Source organism: Dreissena polymorpha, chromosome 5, assembly GCF_020536995.1.
Source record: "Dreissena polymorpha isolate Duluth1 chromosome 5, UMN_Dpol_1.0, whole genome shotgun sequence".
NCBI classification, from domain to species: Eukaryota; Metazoa; Mollusca; class Bivalvia; order Myida; family Dreissenidae; genus Dreissena; species Dreissena polymorpha.
In genome coordinates, this window is record NC_068359.1 from 113,072,801 (window position 1) to 113,096,394 (window position 23,594).

The window sequence follows — 23,594 nt, forward strand, 5'->3', positions numbered from 1 at the left end:
ATTATATTGCTGAATATCTTCTTTTAACATATTTCTGGTCTAAAGAAAATTCCAGGTCACCTAGTTCACGGATAGCGTCTTTATTATATAACGATTATTTTACTGACCGCGAACTCCGGTGATGACCTGTATATAAACTCTGAATGTCCGCGACTTGACCCGAAACCTCGCGGGTTGAAATGCAATTCTTTAAAGTGAGGCCTCGCTTCCACTGCTCTTTATACTTTTACATGTTAACATGTTGACAGAAATATGGAAGTAAGTACTAAATATGAGAACATAGCCTTTTAAGTATAAACGCTTTTGCGCTGGTAATACTCTGAAAATAAAAGGTGTACGCACAAACTGTATTGATGTCGAGAATTGAGTGTAAAACTGTTCTATCTATTAAGCCTTTTCATTAGAGATAAAATTGTTTCATACAGTAAAACAGTGTTAGAAAGACGCGGATATGTTTCCAATGTTCTGGTGGTATACTCAAATCAGCCAATGGAATAAATGAAGTGTATTCATTCGTACCTAGCCGCGGGAAATTTTATTTGAATTTTATTGGACACTTACAAAGGTCAAGTCAGGGTGAAAAGCTGGCTAATGCAGCTTACGCCGAAAAAAATATAGGCATCTTGAGCTCCAGCATTGGTGCTTATTATCACACGGAAACTTTTGTGTCAGGACATCCGGGTTGCTCATTTGTATTATATACATCTCGATTCTCGTTTTGGCATCACCGATAACAGAGAACTAGCGTTTGAGGGCGTTGACTGCGTGTAAGTTAAGTATGTTGTTCAAAACTGACTGACCCAATGGGGTCGTTTTCGTGTTTATTTCAAGAGGATGGTTTCTTTTCACCCGGAAAGCAACTTTATATTTCTGTATCTCTTAAGTGAATTCGCCCCTCGGCTCTACGGTTTTCATTCTTACCATCTGTTTCAAGATAATAGATATCGGAATAAAAAAACAAACTTCCACTTTTCAGTTGGAGAAGGTGGATAAAACAGCCCGTGATTTTAGTCATATTTTACTATAGACCTGCACACATACATGAGGATTATGAAAGGCACGTATACACGCATCGTCGGATACCCACGACTAATTCATTCCGTTACTCTCCAGCATTAGCCGTGGGACAATATAACCAATACACGCCGTTTTGACCTTAACTGTAACCTCTCAGTAGACCAATGAAATCGCAGTTTACAAAAAGAATACTCTTCGCTTTGGAGGTGTCAATGCTTCGCCTACAACAACAACGGCGGCTGCCATAGGAAACAAATGTGTGTTTTGTTTTCAAGTAATAAAAGGTAAAAATTACAGAAATCTAACATCGAACGAATCTTTAAATGACTTTGGCATTATTCTAAAACAAATTAATTTAGAGGAAACTGGAAACGCGTGCAATGTTTGTGTTAATAAGCTAAATAGACTTCGATCATTTGACAAAAAAATAGTATAGTACTTATGCTATAAAACACTATAGAACTTACCTAAGCAAGTTGCTTGGGGTAGATTCCATCGTCTACAGTGTGTACAAGCGCAGAAATACTCTCCGCAAGATATAAAGGAACGTCCTGTCAAGAGGGTTGTTTACTGCACACACTTTCGTCATGATTACGTCATTCGCGCGTTCTTCGGTAAAGAGGGCAATAGGGCAAAACGGTCGGGATGGTCCACTGACAATCCGGTCAATTTTACCATATTCCTCCCCATTTTATAGCCCTCCTCTTCACCCCACCAAGACAGTCTGCCACACCCCTATACCACGTTCCAAGACCACACAATATGATCTCATACTTACAGAAACATTCCTGGCTAGTTTTTTCCTTTGCATTACCCACTCACCATGTGACCTTTGTATTTTATTTATTTATCACCATGTGACCTTTGTATTTTATTTATTTATTTTTAAACCCAGAGCACTCATTTGATAATTTGACCAACCGTTTCCTTAAGCATAGACCACATCACTGAATCCTGACACATTCTATTATCGACGCCCCTTGGCCAGTGTTTAACAGACATCCGACCGCCTCAATCACTAGTTAAAGGGCGCGCGCAACCGCGTCACCCTCATATGGTTCGATCCCCAACTCGCCAACAGACTATTTCCAGTATCCGAACCCTACAGGTTATAAAGACGCCTGCCGTTCTCAGCAGTAGTGCGCAATATCTCCCTGAGGGTCTCCTTTCGGATCTGGGCCACCGTATTTGCAACTTCACCCACGTACGCCGGAGTATTGTCTTTCTTACTTCGGACTCGCAAGTAAGGAGAATCGGTCTCAACTAGGAGTCGGTCGGCCGGAATCCCTCGCACAGCTGACTTTTGCACCTCATCAAAACGCGCAGCCAGACCTGAGATGCTAAAGTAGCAACGGGGAAATGCAGCGGACCAACTCAGAACCTGATCGAGAGTTCCCGTGAAGCAGTGGAGGTGTATCCGCTGAGTCGGACTAACGTTCTTCTGCATGAGTCGGAGGGCAAGGGCACTAGCCTCACAAGAGTACGTGTCCTGCCCCCGAATATGCAAAATAACTGGTCGCCTAGGGCAAGCCAGCTCCAACAGCCCTACAAACATCTCCTCCTGCCTACCCCACTCTCTTTCAGGCACGGTTCTGTCTAAACCGATCTCTCCAAGCGCTACCACCCCATCCTTCCTCAACTCTCTCTCCACCTGTCCTACCACCCCTTTAACGTCCCTTAGAGGCGCCTTAGGATGTACCCCGACAGCCGACCCGAAACCAGTGACACTGGGATATTCCCTTGGGTAGTTGGGTGGATCGCAGAAAACTGCAACTCCCCCATTTACCCGCACTGGTACCTCAGGCATTGGCCCCACGGTATGCCCCACCAACGCCTCAATAGAACCAACCTTGGTCGTCTTATAACTGCGGTCCAAGTGAAAGTGGCTGTCGAACGCGGTGAGTTCAGCATTCCTAACCGAAATCCACTCTTGAACCACAGGTGCAATTTCAAAGTCATCACCCAATTCACACTCATTCCCTAGAGACCCGGGCTCTGGGACCGACTCTGCCACTTGAGTCAACGCCATCACCTGGGCCCCTTTTTCTACACAAGTGACTGGCTCGGGTCTCTGAATCAAATCCATCTCTGGACTCGACACAGTCGCCTGAGCCTCCATGACCACACTCCGATCTGATCCAGCTCCCTGCACCAACTCAGTTGCCTGAGTCGACCCAGTAGCCTGGGCCGCCACACAACAATCTGGTCCGGATCTCTGCATCAACTCAGTTGCCTGAGTCGACCCAGTCACCTGGACCACGCCGCGCCGCCTGACAAACCTTTGGGCAAAGAAATCGTCTCTTACCTCTTGACTGCATAGCTTCAGCAACGCGGCCAACACTCTCCAGTGGAAGAGGAGCGCTCGCGAGTTTACCCGTGCAACGTGGAATATAGGGGGAATGTAAAACGTAAACCTGCGAGAGACCCTTTCTAACCAGACCTGGTCCTTGTCGTTCAGGCAGGACTGCTCCGAAATTGATAACCTCTGGCGGCCCACGAAAAGCATAGCCTCATCAAAGCTCTGGAGACCCAGACTATTGATGACGCATATTACCCCTCTAAACCGCACATGGTCCTTTTCCGGATTCTCCCATGCCTCCCGACGAAACACAGGCGGAAAATGCCGGGCCTCAACATGGTGTCTTATCGATCTTGCCCTTAATCCACACACGGGACAACCCTGGGTCTTTTTCCTCTTAAAACCCACATCATCCTGCTGGGACCGGGATCTATCCCTGGTCCCAACCCCTCCATTAAACTCTGCCCCTCTATCAAGAGGCCTGGACCGTCTCTCACACCGGTCCATACCTCTTATCATCCTACCTTGAAGTGACATTGCCCCTGCGGGCTCTGCCATTTCATCTATAGGCCGTGCAAAACCAGGTTCCCCCACAATTTCCTGGTCAAGGTTAGCCGCCAAAGGAGCATCAACCTCCATGTCTTCCTCATCAGAGATGATGATGACCCCTTCTTCGGGGCCAACCTTGCACGCAGCCTCCACCAACCTCACTGGCGACACAAGGAAGTCCAGTGCTGATGGCTGCGAGGCCATGAAGGCCTCCCCTTCAGGCTCGGCCTTGACCTCCACCAACCTCACTGGCGACTCAGGGACAACCAGCGATGTCGAATCGGAGACAAATGCCTCCTCCTCAGGTTCGACCTTCACCCTCCCACACTCCGACCCTACTGGCAACACAAGTGTGTCCAGCGAGGAAGGATTGGGCACGAGTGACTCTACCCCAGGTTCAACCTTGACCCCCTCCGATCCCAACTGTGCTGGCAACGCAGGGAAGTCCAGCGCTGTCAGGATCGGAGCCGGCTTTGGTCTCGATCTGGACAACTCTACAGTACCCCGGGGCCTCCCGCTCAGTGAAGCCCCAGGGGTCCTCCGTTGTTTTTCAGGACCGGCCAACACCCTCTTAATGAACGAATCACTAAGAATTTGATGGCCGTACTTCCTGACCTCGGATACAAACCCTAGGCGCCCTCTCCTCCTGGCCAAACTTACTTGGCCTTCCACCGCCCTTTCTACCCTACCATGGTCCAAGGGCAACATCGTCCCCAGCTCAATGACGAGGTCCCGCCCCGAACTCCAAAGCGTACCCCGACCGCTGGCCTCCTCGACCTCAATAAATATGTCACGCCCATCCATGCGACAAACCACACGTGGCGTTCTGCAAAACACCACATATTTATAATATAATGTGCCTGAGCTTCACAAGCTACCGGCATATACGATAAGTATAGACCTAACCTGTCCTACAACTTAGACATGTATACAGATCTATTTCTTCACCCTGTTCCTCCGTGACACCCACACACTTTCCGTGGTACCACTCCTCACACACATCGCAAGCAATCATAAAGGAACCATCATCAATCCCCCTACACATACAGTATACTTGCTCATCTTGCACATCTTTCGCAAGACCGCAACTCTCTCGCTCTCGAACCACCCAGGCAGGAAGGTTGTTCAATTTACAACTTTTCAATCGGTCATGATTCACATTAACCCTCTTCCCTCGTAATCGGACCTGGTAAAGGAAATCGGTGAATTTTTTCACTACAACCCCCGGCCCAGTCCATTGTGGCGACAACTTCTTAGCTTTGCCTTTCTTTCCCGACACATTAAGCACATATACCATGTCACCAACCCGGTAAGAGTTTTGACATAACCTCACATCATGATCCCGCTTCATGTGAGCCTGATATCCGCTTAAACACTTGCGAGCGGTTTCATGGACTGACACCATACTTTGTTCTAGATTGTGGACATACTCAGTCACAGGCTGTGCCTCATGAGGTGGTAATGGGTAAACCAACTCAGCAGGAGTATAAACCTCTCTCCCTAGCATCATACGGTTAGCGGTGAAACCAGTACTCCTACACACTGATGAACGCATTGCCGCCGCGATTTGCGGTAGATTTTCGTCCCAAGTATTTTCTCGGGAACCTACATAGCAACGGACTGCATCCATGAGTGTGCGATTGTACCTTTCCACTTGACCATTGGTGCTTGGTCGATAGGCAGTTGTTCGCGTCTTATGAATGTGCAATAATTTACACATTTGCGTGAACAGAATGCTCTCAAAGTTGGTACCCCGATCAGTCATTATTTCCATAGGTACCCCATACCTACAGAACACTTGATTTACCACTGCCTCTGCAGTAACCTCAGCGGTCTGCGAAGGCAACGGTATACATTCTACCCATTTAGTGAACTGATCCACCACCATCATCACATACCGGTTTCCCTTTTTCGTTAAGGGCAAAGGACCTAGAAAGTCAATGTGCACCCTCTCCATTGGGAGTCCAGAATGAAACTTTATCATCTCGCCCTTAGCCTTACGGTTAGGTTTTTTGCTTACAGAGCAACGCGGGCAACTGGATACGTACTTGATTATGTCCTTTGACATGCGGTACCAGAAATACTTGGCCTTAACCCTTTCAATAGTACGCTGTTCGCCCTGATGTCCTGACAGAGGAATATCATGGTTCAGCACCAGGATCTCATGGCGCAATTCCCGTGGAACCAATAACTGCTGACGATCTGACTTTGGGTCGATTCGCCAAAGCAGATCCGCCTCCAATTTAAAACATTGGCGATTAATCCAATAAAACTTGGAGGCTGCGTTTGCTAGAAACAACTCTCCATCAGGAGGCTCGGTACCATGCAATAACCACTTCCGGATAAACCGGAAGTCGTCATCCGCCCACTGATGTTCTTTAAGTAGAGCGTCCCGGTCCTGGACTGGAGCGGCTCTATCAGTACTCTCGACACCAGAGTCTTCTCCGGTTCTTACCTCCTGGATTATGACCGGTGCTAGAGAAACAACGTCATCCACCTCGCGAATAAACCCACCCCATTGTTCTTCTGCCCTAGTACATTTCGGACAACCACCACATGGCAAAACCTCAAGGGTTACACCATGCTCATAATGGTCTCCTCCATCAACCAGCAATCGTGACAATGCATCAGCATTTGCATGTTTCTTGCCAGCACGGTGGACTATGTCCATATCATACTGGCTCAACTCCTCCATCCAGCGAGCTATCTGCCCTTGTGGCTCCTTGAAATTCAATAACCAAGTAAGGCTACTGTGGTCCGTGCGAACCGTGAAACGTTTGCCCAGCAAGTAGTGGCGGAACTGTCGAGTAAACCTCACTACCGCTAGCAATTCTTTCCGCGTGGTACAATACCGCCTCTGTTCTTTAGTCAGCGCATATGACCCATAACAAACAACCCTAGGAGCCCCTGCCTGTATTTGACTGAGAACCGCACCAATTGCTTTATCAGAAGCATCGGTGTCAAGTACAAAAGGGTCATTCCGATTAGGAAGTCCTAAAACCGGGGCGGACATTAGGGCCTCCTTCAAATCAAGGAAGGCCGTATCTTGGTCATCCCCCCACTGATAGTCTTTAACTATTTCATACAGCGCCCTCGACCGTCCGGCATAATCCGATATGAACATTCGGTGGTAATTTACCAATCCCAAGAAACGTTCTACATCTTTAGAGCAGGTTGGCACTGGCCAGTCTACCACCACCCTAACGTCATTTGAGGACAACCCCAAACCCTCTGGTCCTACAGTACGCCCCAAGAACTCCACCTTATGCTGAAACAGCTCACACTTCGCGGGTTTTAATTTCAGTTGGTATTGGCGTAATCTGACAAATACCCCCCGTATTGTAAGCATATGTTCAGCGAATGTCTTGTTCATAGCAAGGATGTCGTCAAGAAAGGCTAGAACACTGTTCCAGTTCAAGCCCTGCAGTACTAAGCCTACAACCCGAGAAAATGTCGCCGGTGCATTACATAGACCGAATGCCATCCGGACAAACTCAAATAGCCCATACTTAGTTGTGAAAGCAGTTTTCTTTCTGTCTGACTCCTTGATCTTAATCTGCCAATAAGCAGAATTAGCATCCAGCTTTGAAAACCACTTCTGGCCAGCTAACATGTCTATACAGTCTTCAATCAGGGGCAAAGGATACACGTCATTCACCGTGACTGAGTTCAACCCCCTGTAATCTACACACCACCTAACGGACCCATCACGCTTTCTAACTAACACAGGCGCGGAGCACCATTCTGAGTTAGACGGCTGGATCACCCCCGCCTCTAACATCTTTTTAAGATGGTTCTCTTCCTCCGTTACAAAGGCGACAGGGGTCCTACGCATTTTCTGCCTAATGGGTTTGGCTTCCCCCGTGTCTATGCAATGCTCAACAGCAGTAAAATTGCCAAGATCATACTCGTTTTTAGCGAATACATCCTCAAACTCACGTAAGAACCCAGCCACCTGCACCTGTTCTTCATCGCTCAAGTTTAATTTCGAACGTTCATAAAGGTCTCTGAGATGGTCTGGCACCGTGATATCTTTATCACATTTTGCCGCCTCTCGTACCACCTTTACTGAGGTCAGTTCCTCGGGCAATGGTCTCACTAAACGTACCTCTTCTGCCTTTCCAACCAATTTCCCTTGCTTCAGCCTTACATGGTGACCCGACATGTTCACCATTGGTAGCCGTAGCACAGCCTCACTAACATGGACCGACATAGGCACTATCACATCACCACCCTCAGCCTCCACTGCAAAGGTGCCGATTGGTTTTCCCAAAGAGCACTTTACCATGGCCACCGAGTTGGGTGGTATGACAACAGTTCGAGCGACAGTCACATTTGCCACTCTTGCCTCCACTAACTCTCCTTCTTGAGCCATGGGAACTACCTGGCCATTTAAACACATGGTGGCCCCTACGATATCGATAGTGGCTCCATGCTTTTTCAAGAAATCCAGCCCGAGCAACATGCAATCTTCAATAGGGGCTACATAAACCCTCTCTTGAAAAACCATATCACCCAGTTGGATGGTTACTGGTCCCACAATGGAACCATTCATCTGCAGACCTCTCCCTGCAGTCTTCATGTACACATGTTCCAACACCGGAACCTTTTCCGACAACTGAGCCACTACCCGGTCCGAAACCAAGGTAACCTCAGCCGCCGTATCTACTACAGCCTGTACTGCAAGGCCGTTCAGCCTCACTTTAACCCGGAACATCGAATCAGACCTTATCTGTCTGATTATGACCGGTGGGCCCCTATCATTGTGGATCAGGTCTGGACCCTCTACACTGACCCCTTGCCGTTTAAATCGGCAAAAGACACCTTCCTACCTTCTCTAGGGGTATCACCGACTTTATCACTTGCCTGTTTGGGACAATCTCTGGCCATGTGACCAAGCTCGTTACAACGGTAACAGCGGTCACCCCTAGCCGGGGACGGTGTCCTGCTCCTAAGTTTAGGACAGTCCCTTTTGAAATGCCCTGCCTCGTTGCAATTAAAACATTGGCGTCTGGCTGGGGATGGAGATTGGCTTCTGGTGGGTCTTGCCAACAGTTGGTCAAGTTTACCCATCAGGATGTCCATTTTCTCCTCCAACTTGACCACCCTTTCAACCAGTCTATTCTGAGAGGCCACCTTCACCTCAGCAACCTCTACCTGCCCCTCACATTCCACTTTTCGCACCAACTTTGGTCTTCCATACATTAACCCGTGAGTATGGATAGCCCATTTTAGTTTGTCAATTGCCTGTTCTATTGACACAGGCCGCTGATTTATAACTTGTTCCCCAGCCTCTCTCTCCTTAGCTCCCATGCAGAATTTCAAGATCGCTTCCTGCACCATATACTCCTCTGGCAAACCCCTAAAGGCTTTACCAGCAAGGGTCAAAACCCTGTCCGCCCAGTCATCCACAGACTCCTCCTCTCCCTGTCGCGCACCCGAAAAGGTTACCCTTGCCGTTTCCGGCAATTCCCGGTAACCAAACCTCCTCTCGAGCTTGTCAACTACCTCTATGTAGCCCAGCTCCACCTCCCTGTCCATCACTAAGGCATAGTACTCACTTGCCTTATCGGTGAGACAGAGACACAAGAAATCCCGCTTCTCAAAGTCATCCCATTCGAAAATACCCGCGTATTTTTCAAATTTGGTCAGGAAAGCATGCCAGCTTCCCCGACCATCATAGACCAGTGCTTTAGGTAAGGACTGGATTCTAGATTTCTGTTGACCTAAAAGCATAGCTCTCTGGCCAACAGGTGTTGCAACCGTGTTATTGGTAGCACCGCGCACCGCATGTGAAGCATGTCGCGAAACACAACGTGGGGTTGCTACGCTCCTGCACACCTGCGGTGTAGGTACCACCTGTGGCGCGGCAACATACCCTGACTGTACAGGCGAGGTCATATATGTCATATGTGGTTGGTCTACAGGGTCAATTAATTGACCCTGAGATCCAACCAACACATATTGCAGCTGACCCGCTTGTGATACCGGCACACGTGTCATGATCTGATACTGACCAGGCTGTGCCCCATGCCCCATGGCATGGAACTGAACAGGGTACGTCCCATGTGCCTGGGGCATTTGAGCCATAGCCTGGTATGAACCAGACTGCACACTATGGCTCATCGGAATATATTGTGTCGAAGTCACAGACCTATACTGTACAGGTTGCTCTAATGACCTCTGCTGACACCCTATTGCCGCACTGGGCTGAGTTGCGGCCTGGTAGTGAACAGACTTAGGCTCCATTGGCATTGGCGATGGTGTCACAGTCAGATATTGTACAGACTGTTCCACTGACCCCTGATTAAACCCTACCTCCGTCCTTTCCTGTATCACTTTTGACCTTGCCCCCTGATCCCCCTTCTTAGCATCAGATGATTTGATATATGATGCAGGAGGTCCACTAAGGGACGCACTATCAATCGCTGCCGTCACCCTTTCTATTACTCCCAAACCCAAATTGGTGTCCGGCACAACGACTAGCTCACTAGCTGCCTCTAACCCCTCACCTTCATCCTCACCCTCATTCACAATTTCCAACTCATTCACGGTCCCTGACTCAGATTTGCTGAATCTTATCATATTCCACATTTGACTTGATGGTCGTATATACGGGAGTTTGACCAAAGCATCCGGTGTAATGCTACCGTGAAATTCCCGGTACGATACAATTGATTGGGCCACCCTGGTGCCGATACCTGGAACCGTTTGTAGTTCCGTTACCGGCGCCGTGTCAATATCCACTAGTTGAACACGATTCATTTTTATTTTTTTTATTTATGTAATTAAAATAATGTGTGAAAGAAATAGCGGACAAATATTGCAACGCCGATTTTAATTTTACGGGTAAACAGCACACACAATGCACGTATATTTTAATGAAATATAGGTCACACAAATTGAAATGTGCAAGCAGACAAAAACAATCACGGGAATATTACACATTCAAATACCCCGTAAACTTGAAATGACATTGCATTTGAAAAACACACAAACACAATGATGTCATACAATTTAATAATCAAAGCACGAATTTCAATAAAAGTAACAAGTATTGAATCTCACATGTAGTGAAATTATGTTTCAATTATACCCAACAAGAAAAGCAAAAAATCACAAGTTATTAATTTATAACTTGTAAAAATGTGATTTAATCACAAATCGATGCATAATAATTTTTAATGATAAAATATCTGTATGAGTATATCACTACTCAAGAAAAATGTAAGAAATTCACTAGTTATTACCTTATAACTAGTGAAATTGTAATTAAGTCACAAATGAATGTTTCTAATGTTTGCTGATAAAATATCTATTTGAGTATATAGATACACCCAAAGAGAACAAGTCAGAAATTCACCAGTTATTACTCGATAACTATAGTGAAATTGTGATAAAATAACAAATCAAATTTTACTGATATCTATTTGAGTATATAAATACACCCAAAGAGAAAAAGCTAGAAATTCACCAATTAATACTTGATAAATAGTGAATTGTTTTCACTACAATACAGTTACACAAACAAATTCAATGAAACAATCAAATTCAATACGAAGAACACTCAAATCCATCATCACTTATAGCGGAATTATTAATGATGAAAATATGAAATTATCAGAATTAAATTGAGTAGTAGAAATACTCTACTGAAACGTTATGCTGATTACCTAAAAATGTGGCGATTCGCCTGACGATAGACAATAGACAAAACAATCACAATTCAGATGTACAGCCAGCTTAATATAGATGGCTTATATGGAGCCGAAACAAGTTACAGATGCGACAGAGCAATGTAAATAAACACTGCTCTAAATATAAACGTGTGATGATTTAAATAGAATTCACAATTCAACACATTAAACATAAACAACCTAAAAATAGACGTCACAGATGAGCTGTTAAACGGTTCAGCGAACCGCAATATGACGTAAATAGTTAAACCTAAAATTTAGGCAATAAGCTGACAAAAACCGACGAAATCGGTTTAGTTTGATGAAAAGTACTTTAAGTATATTAAAGAAATATTTTATTCACTAAAAGTGAACAAAACAACGATAAGAAACTTAAATTTAAATGAAACTTTATTTATTTTCAAGATGGCTGACTTTGAACGCTGACGGTTAAAAATAGCCGATTGTTTATAAGTGAAAATACTGCAAGTACCCTGCTCGCAGCGCCAATTATAGTACTTATGCTATAAAACACTATAGAACTTACCTAAGCAAGTTGCTTGGGGTAGATTCCATCGTCTACAGTGTGTACAAGCGCAGAAATACTCTCCGCAAGATATAAAGGAACGTCCTGTCAAGAGGGTTGTTTACTGCACACACTTTCGTCATGATTACGTCATTCGCGCGTTCTTCGGTAAAGAGGGCAATAGGGCAAAACGGTCGGGATGGTCCACTGACAATCCGGTCAATTTTACCATATTAGAGTGCCTGGAAATCGAAAAAAGTGAACTTCTACAAACAATAAAATCCCTGCCAGGGGCGGTTGCGAAAAGCAAAGGTGGCAATGTTACGCCACATGGTAAGTTAACTTATTTTGTTTACTTGTGTTGTTTTGAAGTCGCCATTTAACACCAGTTTCTTCTTTCAGAAGAATACAATTTATCATTATGCTTATTTGTGTGAGCTTCCTAATGATATATTGTTGCAATCAATGCAGTGTTTTCAACGGTCCTTAGTTATATTAAAACAACTTATTTCTGATAAACATTGTCCAGTCTTCACACTAGCTATAATACATGTATAAGCCCAACAGCCTGGTGTTAGTGCAATTAATCCAGGTTACTAGAAATAAACAATTTGTATAGTGTTGCAAATGCATTTTCATCTGTTTCTATGCAAACAATATTTATATTCAAGCTAGTTGTTCATATATTTTACTGCGAAGACTGTGTAGTTAATATACATGTACCAGTTATCAGCAAATTTTTATTGCACATAATTAAAAAAAAAAAGATGAGAATATCACCCAGTCATATTATATAATAAATATTTTGCTATCAAATTCCCTTCTGTTGTTTTTGTATGCCGAAAGTTCTGTTATTATTGTTATTTGTTGATGCATATTAGTTTTAGGGTAAACTAACTCCCAATTCTAAGTTAAGAATGGCTTAAGAATTGTTATTGTTAGAAGAAAGTTGCCTTGTATTCTTTTTAAACTCAAGCATTTACTATAATTTCAATTTATTATAATTTATACATGTATACTGCAAGCCATGTTAAATATAAAATTCCTGGTAATTTCAGGTTCAAAGAAAGTGAAACGTGCTCTTGAGTCTTCACCTTCAGGTTTGACTCCCAAGAGCAAAAGGACGCTATTTAGAACACCAAGAAAACCAACCGTATTCGCTACTAGTACTACCGGCGAAAAATCACTGAAGGTAGATGCATCAACGAGTACATGTACCAACACACTTCCGACTAGAAGAAAGTTTGATGTCAAGGTAATGATAACAAGAAGAAATACTTTTCCTAGCTTCTTTTAAATATTACAATTGGCTTATTGAGAAGGTCTTGCCAATTAAGTGCTTTTTACCACGAGCTGAGTTCAAAGCTTAACCTGGTGTCAAAACATAACTTATATGACTTTGTTGCCATGTCAAAGGTCATAAGAACCAAATGAAGTTGTATAGTGCATAGTTCCATCGAGACTTTGAGGCCTTGTAACAGTACATGCTAAAACCCGCTCTTAAAGAAATGCAATAAATGTAGCATGTATATAAATGCAATGAAACAACAAATTGTATATTTGGTGATAAGTGGCATAACCCATCGTCGGATACCCACGTTCGACCCATTCCGCTACTCTCCATTTATCGAGAGAGACTAATGCTGGAGAGTAACGGAATGAATTAGTCGTGGGTATCCGACGATGGGCATAACCATGCCTACAAAGAATGTTATTTGTTAGGAAACGTTATTAAGAAAACATTTATAGCATGAAAGCTTTTCAGTAGCATCTTTAAACGTGACGTCATTTTATGATTAAGTTTCTACGATTATTGTTCTGAATGAAAGTGACGTCATTTGCAAAATATTTATGAATGGGAATGATGTCATATGTTTGTACAATTCAATGACGTCACTTTATAGTAAACTTCGTAATAAGAAGGGCGGAGTAGTGAAAAAATAGTTCATGTCCAAAAGCTTGAACCAAATCAATCAGAATCGAGATAGAATGGAAATAATTATTTTCTATGATGGTTTATTGTCGAATAACCCACAGTAAGGAGTATAGATGTTAGAATCGAAATAATAATTTTCTATGATGGTTTATTGTCGAATAACCCACAGTAAGGAGTACAGACGCGTGTTATCAAATCACTCGTGCTTCGCACTCGTGATTTAATTCCTACGCATCTATACTCCTTACTGTGGGATATTCGACAACAAACCATGATAGAAAAATATTATTCCTAAAATACACAATGGAAAAAATTGTTCAAAATTCCATTCCTTGAATGATCCCATAAAGTTAATATTTTTCCCTAAAGGTTATATTGTCTTTTGTCTCTTTATAGGTAACAGTGATGTATAATTCAACTGAAAGATGTAAAATCATAACTGATAGTGCAGAACAGACTGCAATCAAAGCCATGATGAATGGAAAAGGACCAGAAACAGTATTGAAACAGCTGTCAAAATGTAGTAAATACAGGTCAGCAATGGCAAAATGTGTTAGCAAGGACATAATACAAGAAGTGTCAAAATTGTCAAAGCGTTCAGAAAGTGACTTTAAAGTGAATTCTGAAAACGATCTAATGAACTTTAAGTGGGAAGATCAAGCCAAAATGATCAGAACAAAAGTTCCAACTCTAGCAGCTATCATCAGCTGTGTTATTGGTGAAAAGCAAAAAAGCATGGCTCGATTTGTTGTTGCTGTTGGTGTGATGTTGTATGCCAGATGTCAGCTGCTGAATCTTCTTCAGTTCGTTCTTGGTCTAGTGCTAGACAGTTGTGGCTTGAACAAAGAGGTATCAACCCAATTTTAATTAAACCATAGTTAATGCGAGAACTAGCCTTGAATGTACATGTATGTCACCAAATCAATAGATTTTGCATGTATTGTTAATTGAACTGAATTTCAATCATAAATTATTTAATTATTGTAATATCATTATTGCTGTACTCTTTTGCTATTTAAAAATACACTAGAGATGCATTGTTAGCGTAAACTGATTTGGCGTACATGTCACAAATTTTGACAACATCGCGTGCTAATTTTCACAAAAAAACAGGCTAGGGCGTCTCACAAATTTGAAATCTGAAAAACCTCTGTACTATCAGTATCTCAAGTGAAGTCAACTTCACAAGGGCATGTGGCCCAACAATTTAATGGCTTCCATTACACTATCAAACACTGAGAGAATTGGATCTTGTTATCTGATGGATCTTGTTAGGTTTCTTAGGGTGCTATATTTTACAAAACCTAAAAGTGAAAGAAACATTTCAAACAATAATGATTGTGTGTCTGCATGAATTTGATGTTGTATGAATTTCTGTTTCAGGGATTAAATATTATGCATGACTTGGGCTTGGTTGTGTCATACACAAGTGTACATAAGAAAAGGAAGGACCTTGTGAAGAAACAGAAGGTAAATATCGACCAAGTAATTACACGTTTTGTGGAACGGGGTCAACTTAATGGGTCTGACAATAGGCACAAAACCATTGAAGTACTTGGGGACAATTTAGATATCACCATAGCACCCACACACATGACAAAGGACAATCAAAGAAAGAGTCTACATTGGTTTTTAACCATGGTGAAACAAAGAAGGGTGACATATGAAGACCTACACATAGAAGGTCCAGTTCCAGAACAACCATGTGTGACAATGATTCCATCATATAAATGGCTTCCGTCAGAGGAAAACATGAAAAGTGTTCTTCATAACTTCAAGTTCCATGTTGCTTGTGTGTTAATGAAGTATGTTGATGTATTTAAACCTCTGATTGATTCATATCCTGAATACATTTCACATCCATTCTTAGAATTCACAAAACAAAAGTCTGTTATTCTGAATACCAATCTTATAGATGAGAGTGAAAATTCAACTCAAGGGATGATAAAAATTTTACAAGATGTACAGGACATGACTGTGCCTGTAGTAGATGGAAATATAATACAAAGGGTTGTATTTGGGGGAGATGTACTCACAAATGAAAGGGCATTTTCTGCCCAACAAGCCATGCAGAACAACTCCACTGATCGTGATCGACTGTTTGGTATGATACATCGGCCTGAAGGTCTCCACCGGCAGTTCAACTTCCTACTCGTAACTCTTCCGTTTTCGAGTTCAACAGTTCTTGTTTTACTGTTCTCATTTTGACGCATGTAAGTTGGTTGTTATTGTTAGTAAATATGGTATTGAAGGTTAAATCCAATGAAATTCCAGGACTGTTATTTTGAAACAAGTGTTTGGTCTCTTGAAATTTAATATTTATTTGAATTCATATTCAATTTTAACAAACTTATATAAAAATTATTCTAAACAAAGGAATTAAAAACAACAATAACAAAAAGCAGAAAAATCAAATAAGAAATATTTCTTAACCGTCAGTTTAAGCTAGTCTCTTTTTGAGACTAGCGAGTCTTTATTTCTGCATAGCATAATGTGTGAAAAGTAACGTTGGATTTAGCAACAATACCATGCCATAGTTTAGTTTTATTGTCCCCTACGTGTTTTACCGGAGGGAACTTATGGTTTGCGCTCTGTCCGTCCGTCAGTCTGTCTGTCACACTTTTCTGGATCCTGAGATAACTTTAAAAGTTCTTCATATATTTTTTCATGAAACTTGAAACATAGACAGATGGCAACATGAAGATTATGCATGTAATTTCCTATTGTTCCTGCGTCAAGAATTCTGGTTGCTATGGCAACTTTTACTTTAAAAAATAAAATAATCTGACAATGGTGGAGCCAGTAGGGGACATCATTGCTTGGCAATAGTCTTGTTATTTGCGCTTTAAAGAACACATTTAATGTTCATTGGTCAGTTTTCTTAACAAAGGACAAACAATTTAAATCATCAAATTTTGGTTGTTTTCGACTTAGACATGCCTATGCAGATTAATATATTTCTTAAGGTCAATTTATCAACTGTAAGATATTTGGTTTTTGGTTTGCATGCATGTTAACTGTCACAAGGACAACACATTTCACAAGGGCATGTATCTGAAAATGTAATTTTACTATACTCGTGTCTTATGTTTATGCCCCGAGATCGAATGATCAGGGGCATGTTGTTTTTTGCCTGTCTGTCTGTCATTGTGTGTGACCCAAAACTTTAACCTTGGTAATAACTTTTGCAATATTGAAGAAAGCAACTTGATATTTGGCATGCATGTGTATCTCATGGAGCTGCACATTTTGAGTGGTGAAAGGTCAAGGTCATCCTACAAGGTCAAAGGTCAAATATATGGCTTCAAAGCAACTATTGCAAAGAATTTCAAGAAACATACAACAGAGTATGGGGATACGACCTTCAAAACATTAGTTACTAGTATTCAACAGTACACTCTTTAGTGAAGGAAAATTGAAATGAACAGTGCGACTTATAAAGTAGTTTATGTGCTTTTATGCTAAAGTCAATATTTTTTTATCAATATAATTCTTATATTTATACAACAATGTTCTGTGTCTTTTTCATGAGATCATTTATTTCTATCGTTTTGTATCTTCAGTGTATTTATCAGCTCTTCTACAAGGCAAGCAGCTCTATGGACACAGGCTCCATGTACCAGCTACGCAACCTGATTAAACGCAGAGTCTACGACAAATCTTTATCATGTTCTTAAGTATAAGAAAAATCATCATCATGATCTTAAGTCTAAGACAAATCATCATCATGGTCTTCAGTCTAAAACAAATCATCATCATCGTCTTAAGTCTAAGACAAATCATCTTCATGGTATTAAGTCTAAGACAAATCATCATCACGGTCTTAAGTCTAAGACAAATCATCATCATGGTCTATAGTCTAGGAAAACTCATCATCATGGTCTTAAGTCTAAGACAAATCATAATTATCGTCTTAAGTCTAAAACAAATCATCATTATCGTCTTAATTCTAAGACTAATCATGATTATCGTCTTAAGTCTAAGACAAATTATCACCATGATCCTAAGTCTAAGACAAATCATCATCATGGTCTTAAGTCGAAGACAAATCATCATCATGGTCTTAAGTCTTAGAAAAATCATCATCATCGTCTTAAGTCTAAGACAAATCATCGTCATGGCCCTAAGTCTAAGGCAAGTCATCATCATGGTCTTAAGTCTAAGACAAATTATCTCTATGGTCTTAAGTCTAAGACAAATCATCATCATCGTCTTAAATCTGAGACAAATCATTATCATGTTCTTAAGTCTAAGACAAATAATTATCATCGTCTGTTGTCTAAGACAAATCATCATCATGGTCTTTAGTCTAAGACAAATCATAATCATCTTCTGTTGTCTAAGACAAATCATCTTCATCGTTCTTAGTCAAATTTGTATCATCATCATATGTCTAAGTCTGCAAAAAATGTTTTTAAAAGGCAAGAAGTTACCATGGTCTCTGTTCGTATATGAAGGGTAAAAATAGCTCCACCAACTGACCGTTGTTTTTATTGTGACCATGTGCATACACACTGGAAAACGACAGTACGATGATGATAGCAATACAGCCTGACGATGACTGGATCTCTATAATTAACAAGACAGAATGACGATGACTGGATCTCAATAATAAATATAATGCTTATAGAGAAGGCTGCGTCTTGCATAGACTGTTAAAATAAATCAAAGCACTAAAATAAACCACAAATAGTTTTTAATGTAGCATAATATAATTTAATATACTAGTAACACACACACGCACACACACACACACACGCACACACACGCACACACACACGCACGAACGCAAACACGAACGCAAGCAAGCACGTACACACACACACACGCACGCACACACACACACACACACACAGCAACGGCTAATCTTGTTCTTAGCTCTGTCCTCTGCGACAAAAGGTTGAACAAGCTTTATTCCCTCGGAGATAGGGCAGCCTGAGGCTCGGCTCGGCTGTAGGGTAAACTTTTGGGCCATCTCTTTGTTGGCGTGGGGTCCGTGCACGTTGGACGTTGGTAGCTGCCGTAAGGAAACTGACGCTGCATTACTACCAACATTGACTAACGACCTTCTAACTAACCTTAACTACCGCAAGTATTCACACCTAAAATACACAAACCATTCCACGATGGTTAATGCGTGATAAAACATGATTATCATCTGACGAACTATGTATGGAAGTCCTCAAATAATGAAGCCTTTGGCGCATAAGGACTTTGAATCCCAAAACAACGAGTACCCACCGTCCAATACAGAGATTGCTCTGAATGCAACTCTGAAGTACTTCTAGAAGTCTTCTTAGTGGGGAATATTGTGTCCGAGATGTCTACTTAGTGGGTAATAAATAATCTATGACCCGAGATGTCCCCTTGGTGGGGAATGAATAGTCTTCGGCGCGAGAAGTCCCCTTTGTTGGTTATTACTATTTGGTACCCGAGAAGTAGGCTTCGTTGGGAATAAATACTTTTGGGTCCGAGAAATCTCTTAAGTTTGGAATGAATAACATCGGGTCGGAGTAGAAGACTAAGTGGAGAGTTATGAGTAACCTAGGGTCCGACTTAGTGGATTATGAATGATTTAAGGTCCAAAAAGTCTCCTTGGTTTGGAATGAAAAATGTAAGGTCTGAGAAGAAGTCTAAACGGGAAAAATATGCTTGACTATTAAAGTGTTTTTGTTTTGGGAATGAATAATTTTGGATACAAAAGAAGTCTGGGTCCGGGAAGTCTCCTCCTAAGGGGATAAATAATATCTGGTTATAATTTCTCACTAGTATAGAATTATTACGTTAAATTAATTATCGTGATTCCAAGATATTCTCGGTGGGGTATGAACAAGCTCGGAAAAAAGAATTCTAATGAGTCAGGGGCATTAAAAATAAATAATGCAACAAGTCTACTCAGTGGGGACGGAATAGCCTAGGGTGAAAGAGGTATTTTTGTTGGGAATAAATAGTCTGTGGTCTGAGAAGTCTCGTTAAGGGGTATTTAATAATCTGGGGTCCGATATGTCTCCCTACTTAGAGGATAATACACGGCTGAGCCGGGCCGGGCAGTGATAATTGGCAGGGAGAATAACGAACCAAGAGTTTGCCGTGTATTAACGTCTATAATATATATCTTACTTTTATACTAAATTATAGATAGGCACAGGTTTTGAGTCATACTATCATACTATTTAGGTCCTTTACTAAAATTTATGAAGAACCAGCTTTCCGTACTTTTATTTTCATTCAATTGATTACGCAATTTATGACGTATCTCATGTGACGTAATTTCAATGACGAAACTAGCTAGACGCTTTGGATCACTCTGGATCAGCAGACGATTTATTTCATAAATCAATCTCTGGGTTAATGGTCGCCATCTTTCGAACTACTTTCAAAAGTACAACAACAATAACAGTAGAAGACAATTTTAATTGCGAAAAGTTGAAAAATTGAGTACATGTGTCACGGTTGTTGAGTGAAATAGTGTTATTTTCAACTGTGTATGAAGCATGTGAACTGGTAGTGGAATAACCGAATTGTTGGTGGAAATGGAATTTATCGTGAAAGTACCTCTTCTCGCACCTCGCCTCTTCTCGAACCTTTCATTTGTTTACATTTTATGCGCATGCGCGCACGCGCACAACGTCATCGTTTTGTGGGTACCTACGTATTGTTTACGACGACTCGCGCGTAGCTGTCAATCTCCGAAAATGCGTCACAAACAGGTAAAATAAGTGTATTAAACATAAAATACGTAAAAATCATTGTTTTTATTAATGCTTTTTTACCTATAATATGATTTTCATGTAAAAACCTATAAAACATGGTCTAACTTTCGATCTCAACTATGCTTGACAAAAACACTTTTCGTCTGCGGCAACAAGTCACGTGACCATGGTCAAATCATGTGACAAAGCTATTTTTAAACGAAGTAAAATGTTGCATGTCACTAATTGTTGCAACTTAAACATATGTTTCTGATTGTGTTTTTGTAACTTTTTATTTAATATTTGTCCAACAATTTTCAGAAATTCCCAATGAAAAGAGTTAAAAAACATAAGGGGTACTCTCCATCAGCACTCACAAATGCTTACAAACTTGTAAAAGAAACTGGGATCCCTATTAAAACTGCTGCTAGACAGTATGGAGTGCCACATAACACCCTTCGCGATAGGGTAAAAGGCCGCGTGGATCCAGAAACCACGATGACAGGTTCTGGTCCACTATTTACATTGGAAGAGGAGGCAAAGTTAGTAGCACATATTAAACTGATGGCTGATTTGGGGTACGGTTTTACCATAACAGAAGTGGTCTCAAAAGCAAGTGACTATGCAGTCTTTCTTAAGAAGAGAACACGGGACAAACCATTGACCGTGAAATGGTTTAAGGGCTTGCGCAACAGGTGGCCGGAGCTCAGAGTCATAAAACCTAGGGGGTTAGCTAAATGTAGGGCACTCAGCCATGCATTGACAATTACTTTACAACTGCCGAAAACATAATTTAAATGAAGAAAGCACACCATACACTAAAAAAGACTTTAAGAAATCATGTGTCTGGTCAGGAAATAACTAGTGATTGCATAAATCAAGAAATATTATCACAGCCTTTACCACGTTCCAAAGATACACCAGTCTTTCCTATCAACAAAAGAAAACAAACAAAAACAAATGCAACAAATGTCAATCAAAGTAATGTCCCCCTCCCAGAACCTCTTCCTGGACCTTCGCACATTGGCATCTGTGATACTGATAGTCAGTCTTCTGAAGATGATGTTTCTGAAGAAGACAAATGTTGTGTGTGTAAACTTTTTCAACCCAAGGAACTGAAAAACTGTGTTTCCCTTGTGTTTACAAAATGGGCACAATGTGATCACCAAAACTGTGGACATTGGACACACTTGATTTATTGTTGCAAACAGAAAGTTGTTCGGCGGAATGATGTCTTCGAATGCCCATGTCATAAAAGTGAAGAGTAAAAATACTAAAATTGAAATAAAAACATATATTTGTTCTAAAAAACATTGTTATAAATCAAGTTTTAATGTTATTTTCTAGTTTCATAAAAAACTGAACAAAATCTGCTTAGAATTGTGAATTTAAATAGTAAACAATGAAGGGTTCGAAAGGAGGTACGATTGTTTTGGCGGCCATGACAGTTTTACATGATATGGTGGTGCTGAAAACTTTACGCGAATCTGTTAACAAAAGAGGATTTGCATAACAATTAAAGTTGTCAGGTATGTAGGAACAATGTATTTATCACATAAAACTCTTACAAATACGTTTCACTATTGCCAATTTTGTTTTTGACATGTCAAAAATTAAGAGGTTCGAAAGATGGTTCGTCCATGATAGAAATATATCTAATAATTGAATTCATCATCGTGTAGAATAATCATCAGCATCATTTCTGTGGAACATTGCACAATTAAAAAAACAAGTGTTTCATAGCTATGGTGCTTTTGACATAGTTCACTAACCATCAAGACTGAAATGATTCATGCACACAGGTAAAGTAAATAATTGAATTTGTGCAGAATGTTTATTTTTTACAAATTATTATTTAATTTGACCAATTTATTTTAGATTGATTGCACTGAAACTCAAAGTCTAAAGCTTAGTAAGACACTTAAGCCAGTTTTCTGAGAAGAAACAATACTTGTTCAGAGTATAGCCTCTGGTTTATTTATTTGGCCTCGGCCTTTAACCTGGGTCGCTTTGATTTCAGGTGTTTATAGCCCCCATATCAACAAGGCTCTTGACCCTATATGTAGTTATTCATATTGTTTAAAGATTTTGAGAACCCTCACTCGGTGCCAGTGGGGATAAAACAGGGACCTTCTTATAGCTAGATGAATGCATCAAATATGCCAGCAACACTTTATAATCAATAACTTTATAATTGATGATTCTGTTCTTTTAGCTACATTACTCATTTACCAAAACAATGTGAAACACATTTTTATGCCCCCAAAGGAGGGCATATAGTGATCGCACTGTCCGTCTGTCTATCCATCACACTTTGCATTTAGGTTTCGAAAAAATGCTCATAACTTCTATGTCGCTTCAGATGTAACATTCATATTTGGTATGCATGTGTATATGGACAAGGCCTTCCCATACACACACAAATTTTGACCCCTTTGACCTTGAACTTAGGGTCGGCTTTTAGGTTTTGAAAAATGCTCATAACTTCTATTAAAGCGTTTATCGGGGGCGTATGTCATCCTACGGAGACAGCTCTTGTTTTTGCTACTGTCCTCTGCACAAACCATGATATATCTGCATATATGCCTCCAACCAAATCAGTAAAACTATTTGTCACTTAATTACAGTAAACTTATTGCATGTTAACTTTTCAACAATATATATATACATTTATATATAATTATATATAACAGATCTTGAAAAAAACTCACATCAAACTTCAAATTGTTTTAGTAAATTATAGGCTTTAATTGGTATTGTGACATTGACACCACTCATGCATGCGACTATACAATTATACAACTATGGAGCACATTATTTATGAGAAATTCCAATACATCAACATATCGTCTCAGATTTAAGGCAGATAATCTAGTGCTTTTTTGCTGCCATTTTTACT

General features: G+C 41.0%; 2 protein-coding genes across 2 annotated transcripts; one reads left to right on the forward strand and one right to left on the reverse strand.

The window, feature by feature from the left end:
* Window positions 1-1,446: 1,446 nt before the first annotated feature.
* Window positions 1,447-12,298, reverse strand: LOC127880901 (uncharacterized). The gene is made up of 2 exons (XM_052428389.1): window positions 12,089-12,298; window positions 1,447-4,691 (listed from the first exon to the last, which is right to left on the reverse strand). Exons 1-2 carry the CDS (start codon window positions 12,115-12,117, stop codon window positions 2,120-2,122), a joined length of 2,601 nt encoding a protein of 866 aa, XP_052284349.1. The 5' UTR covers window positions 12,118-12,298; the 3' UTR covers window positions 1,447-2,119.
* Window positions 12,299-12,323: 25 nt separating this feature from the next.
* LOC127880914 (uncharacterized) lies at window positions 12,324-17,643 on the forward strand. Its single transcript, XM_052428415.1, has 5 exons — window positions 12,324-12,400; window positions 13,126-13,322; window positions 14,400-14,852; window positions 15,387-16,216; window positions 17,567-17,643. The coding sequence occupies exons 3-4, from the start codon at window positions 14,409-14,411 to the stop codon at window positions 16,209-16,211; spliced, it is 1,269 nt and encodes a 422-aa protein (XP_052284375.1). The 5' UTR covers window positions 12,324-12,400; window positions 13,126-13,322; window positions 14,400-14,408; the 3' UTR covers window positions 16,212-16,216; window positions 17,567-17,643.
* The last annotated feature ends 5,951 nt before the right edge of the window (window positions 17,644-23,594 follow it).

Coding starts and splice junctions, on each gene's coding strand:
- LOC127880901 (XM_052428389.1), bottom strand. CDS start 12,117: ATGGAATCTACCCCAAGCAACTTGCTTAG. Junction 4,692..12,088: donor ACCCCAAGCAACTTGCTTAG/GTAAGTTCTATA, acceptor GGTGTTTTGCAG/AACGCCACGTGTGGTTTGTC.
- LOC127880914 (XM_052428415.1), top strand. CDS start 14,409: ATGTATAATTCAACTGAAAGATGTAAAATCATAACTGATAGTGCAGAA. Junction 14,853..15,386: donor GTTGTGGCTTGAACAAAGAG/GTATCAACCCAA, acceptor TTTCTGTTTCAG/GGATTAAATATTATGCATGA.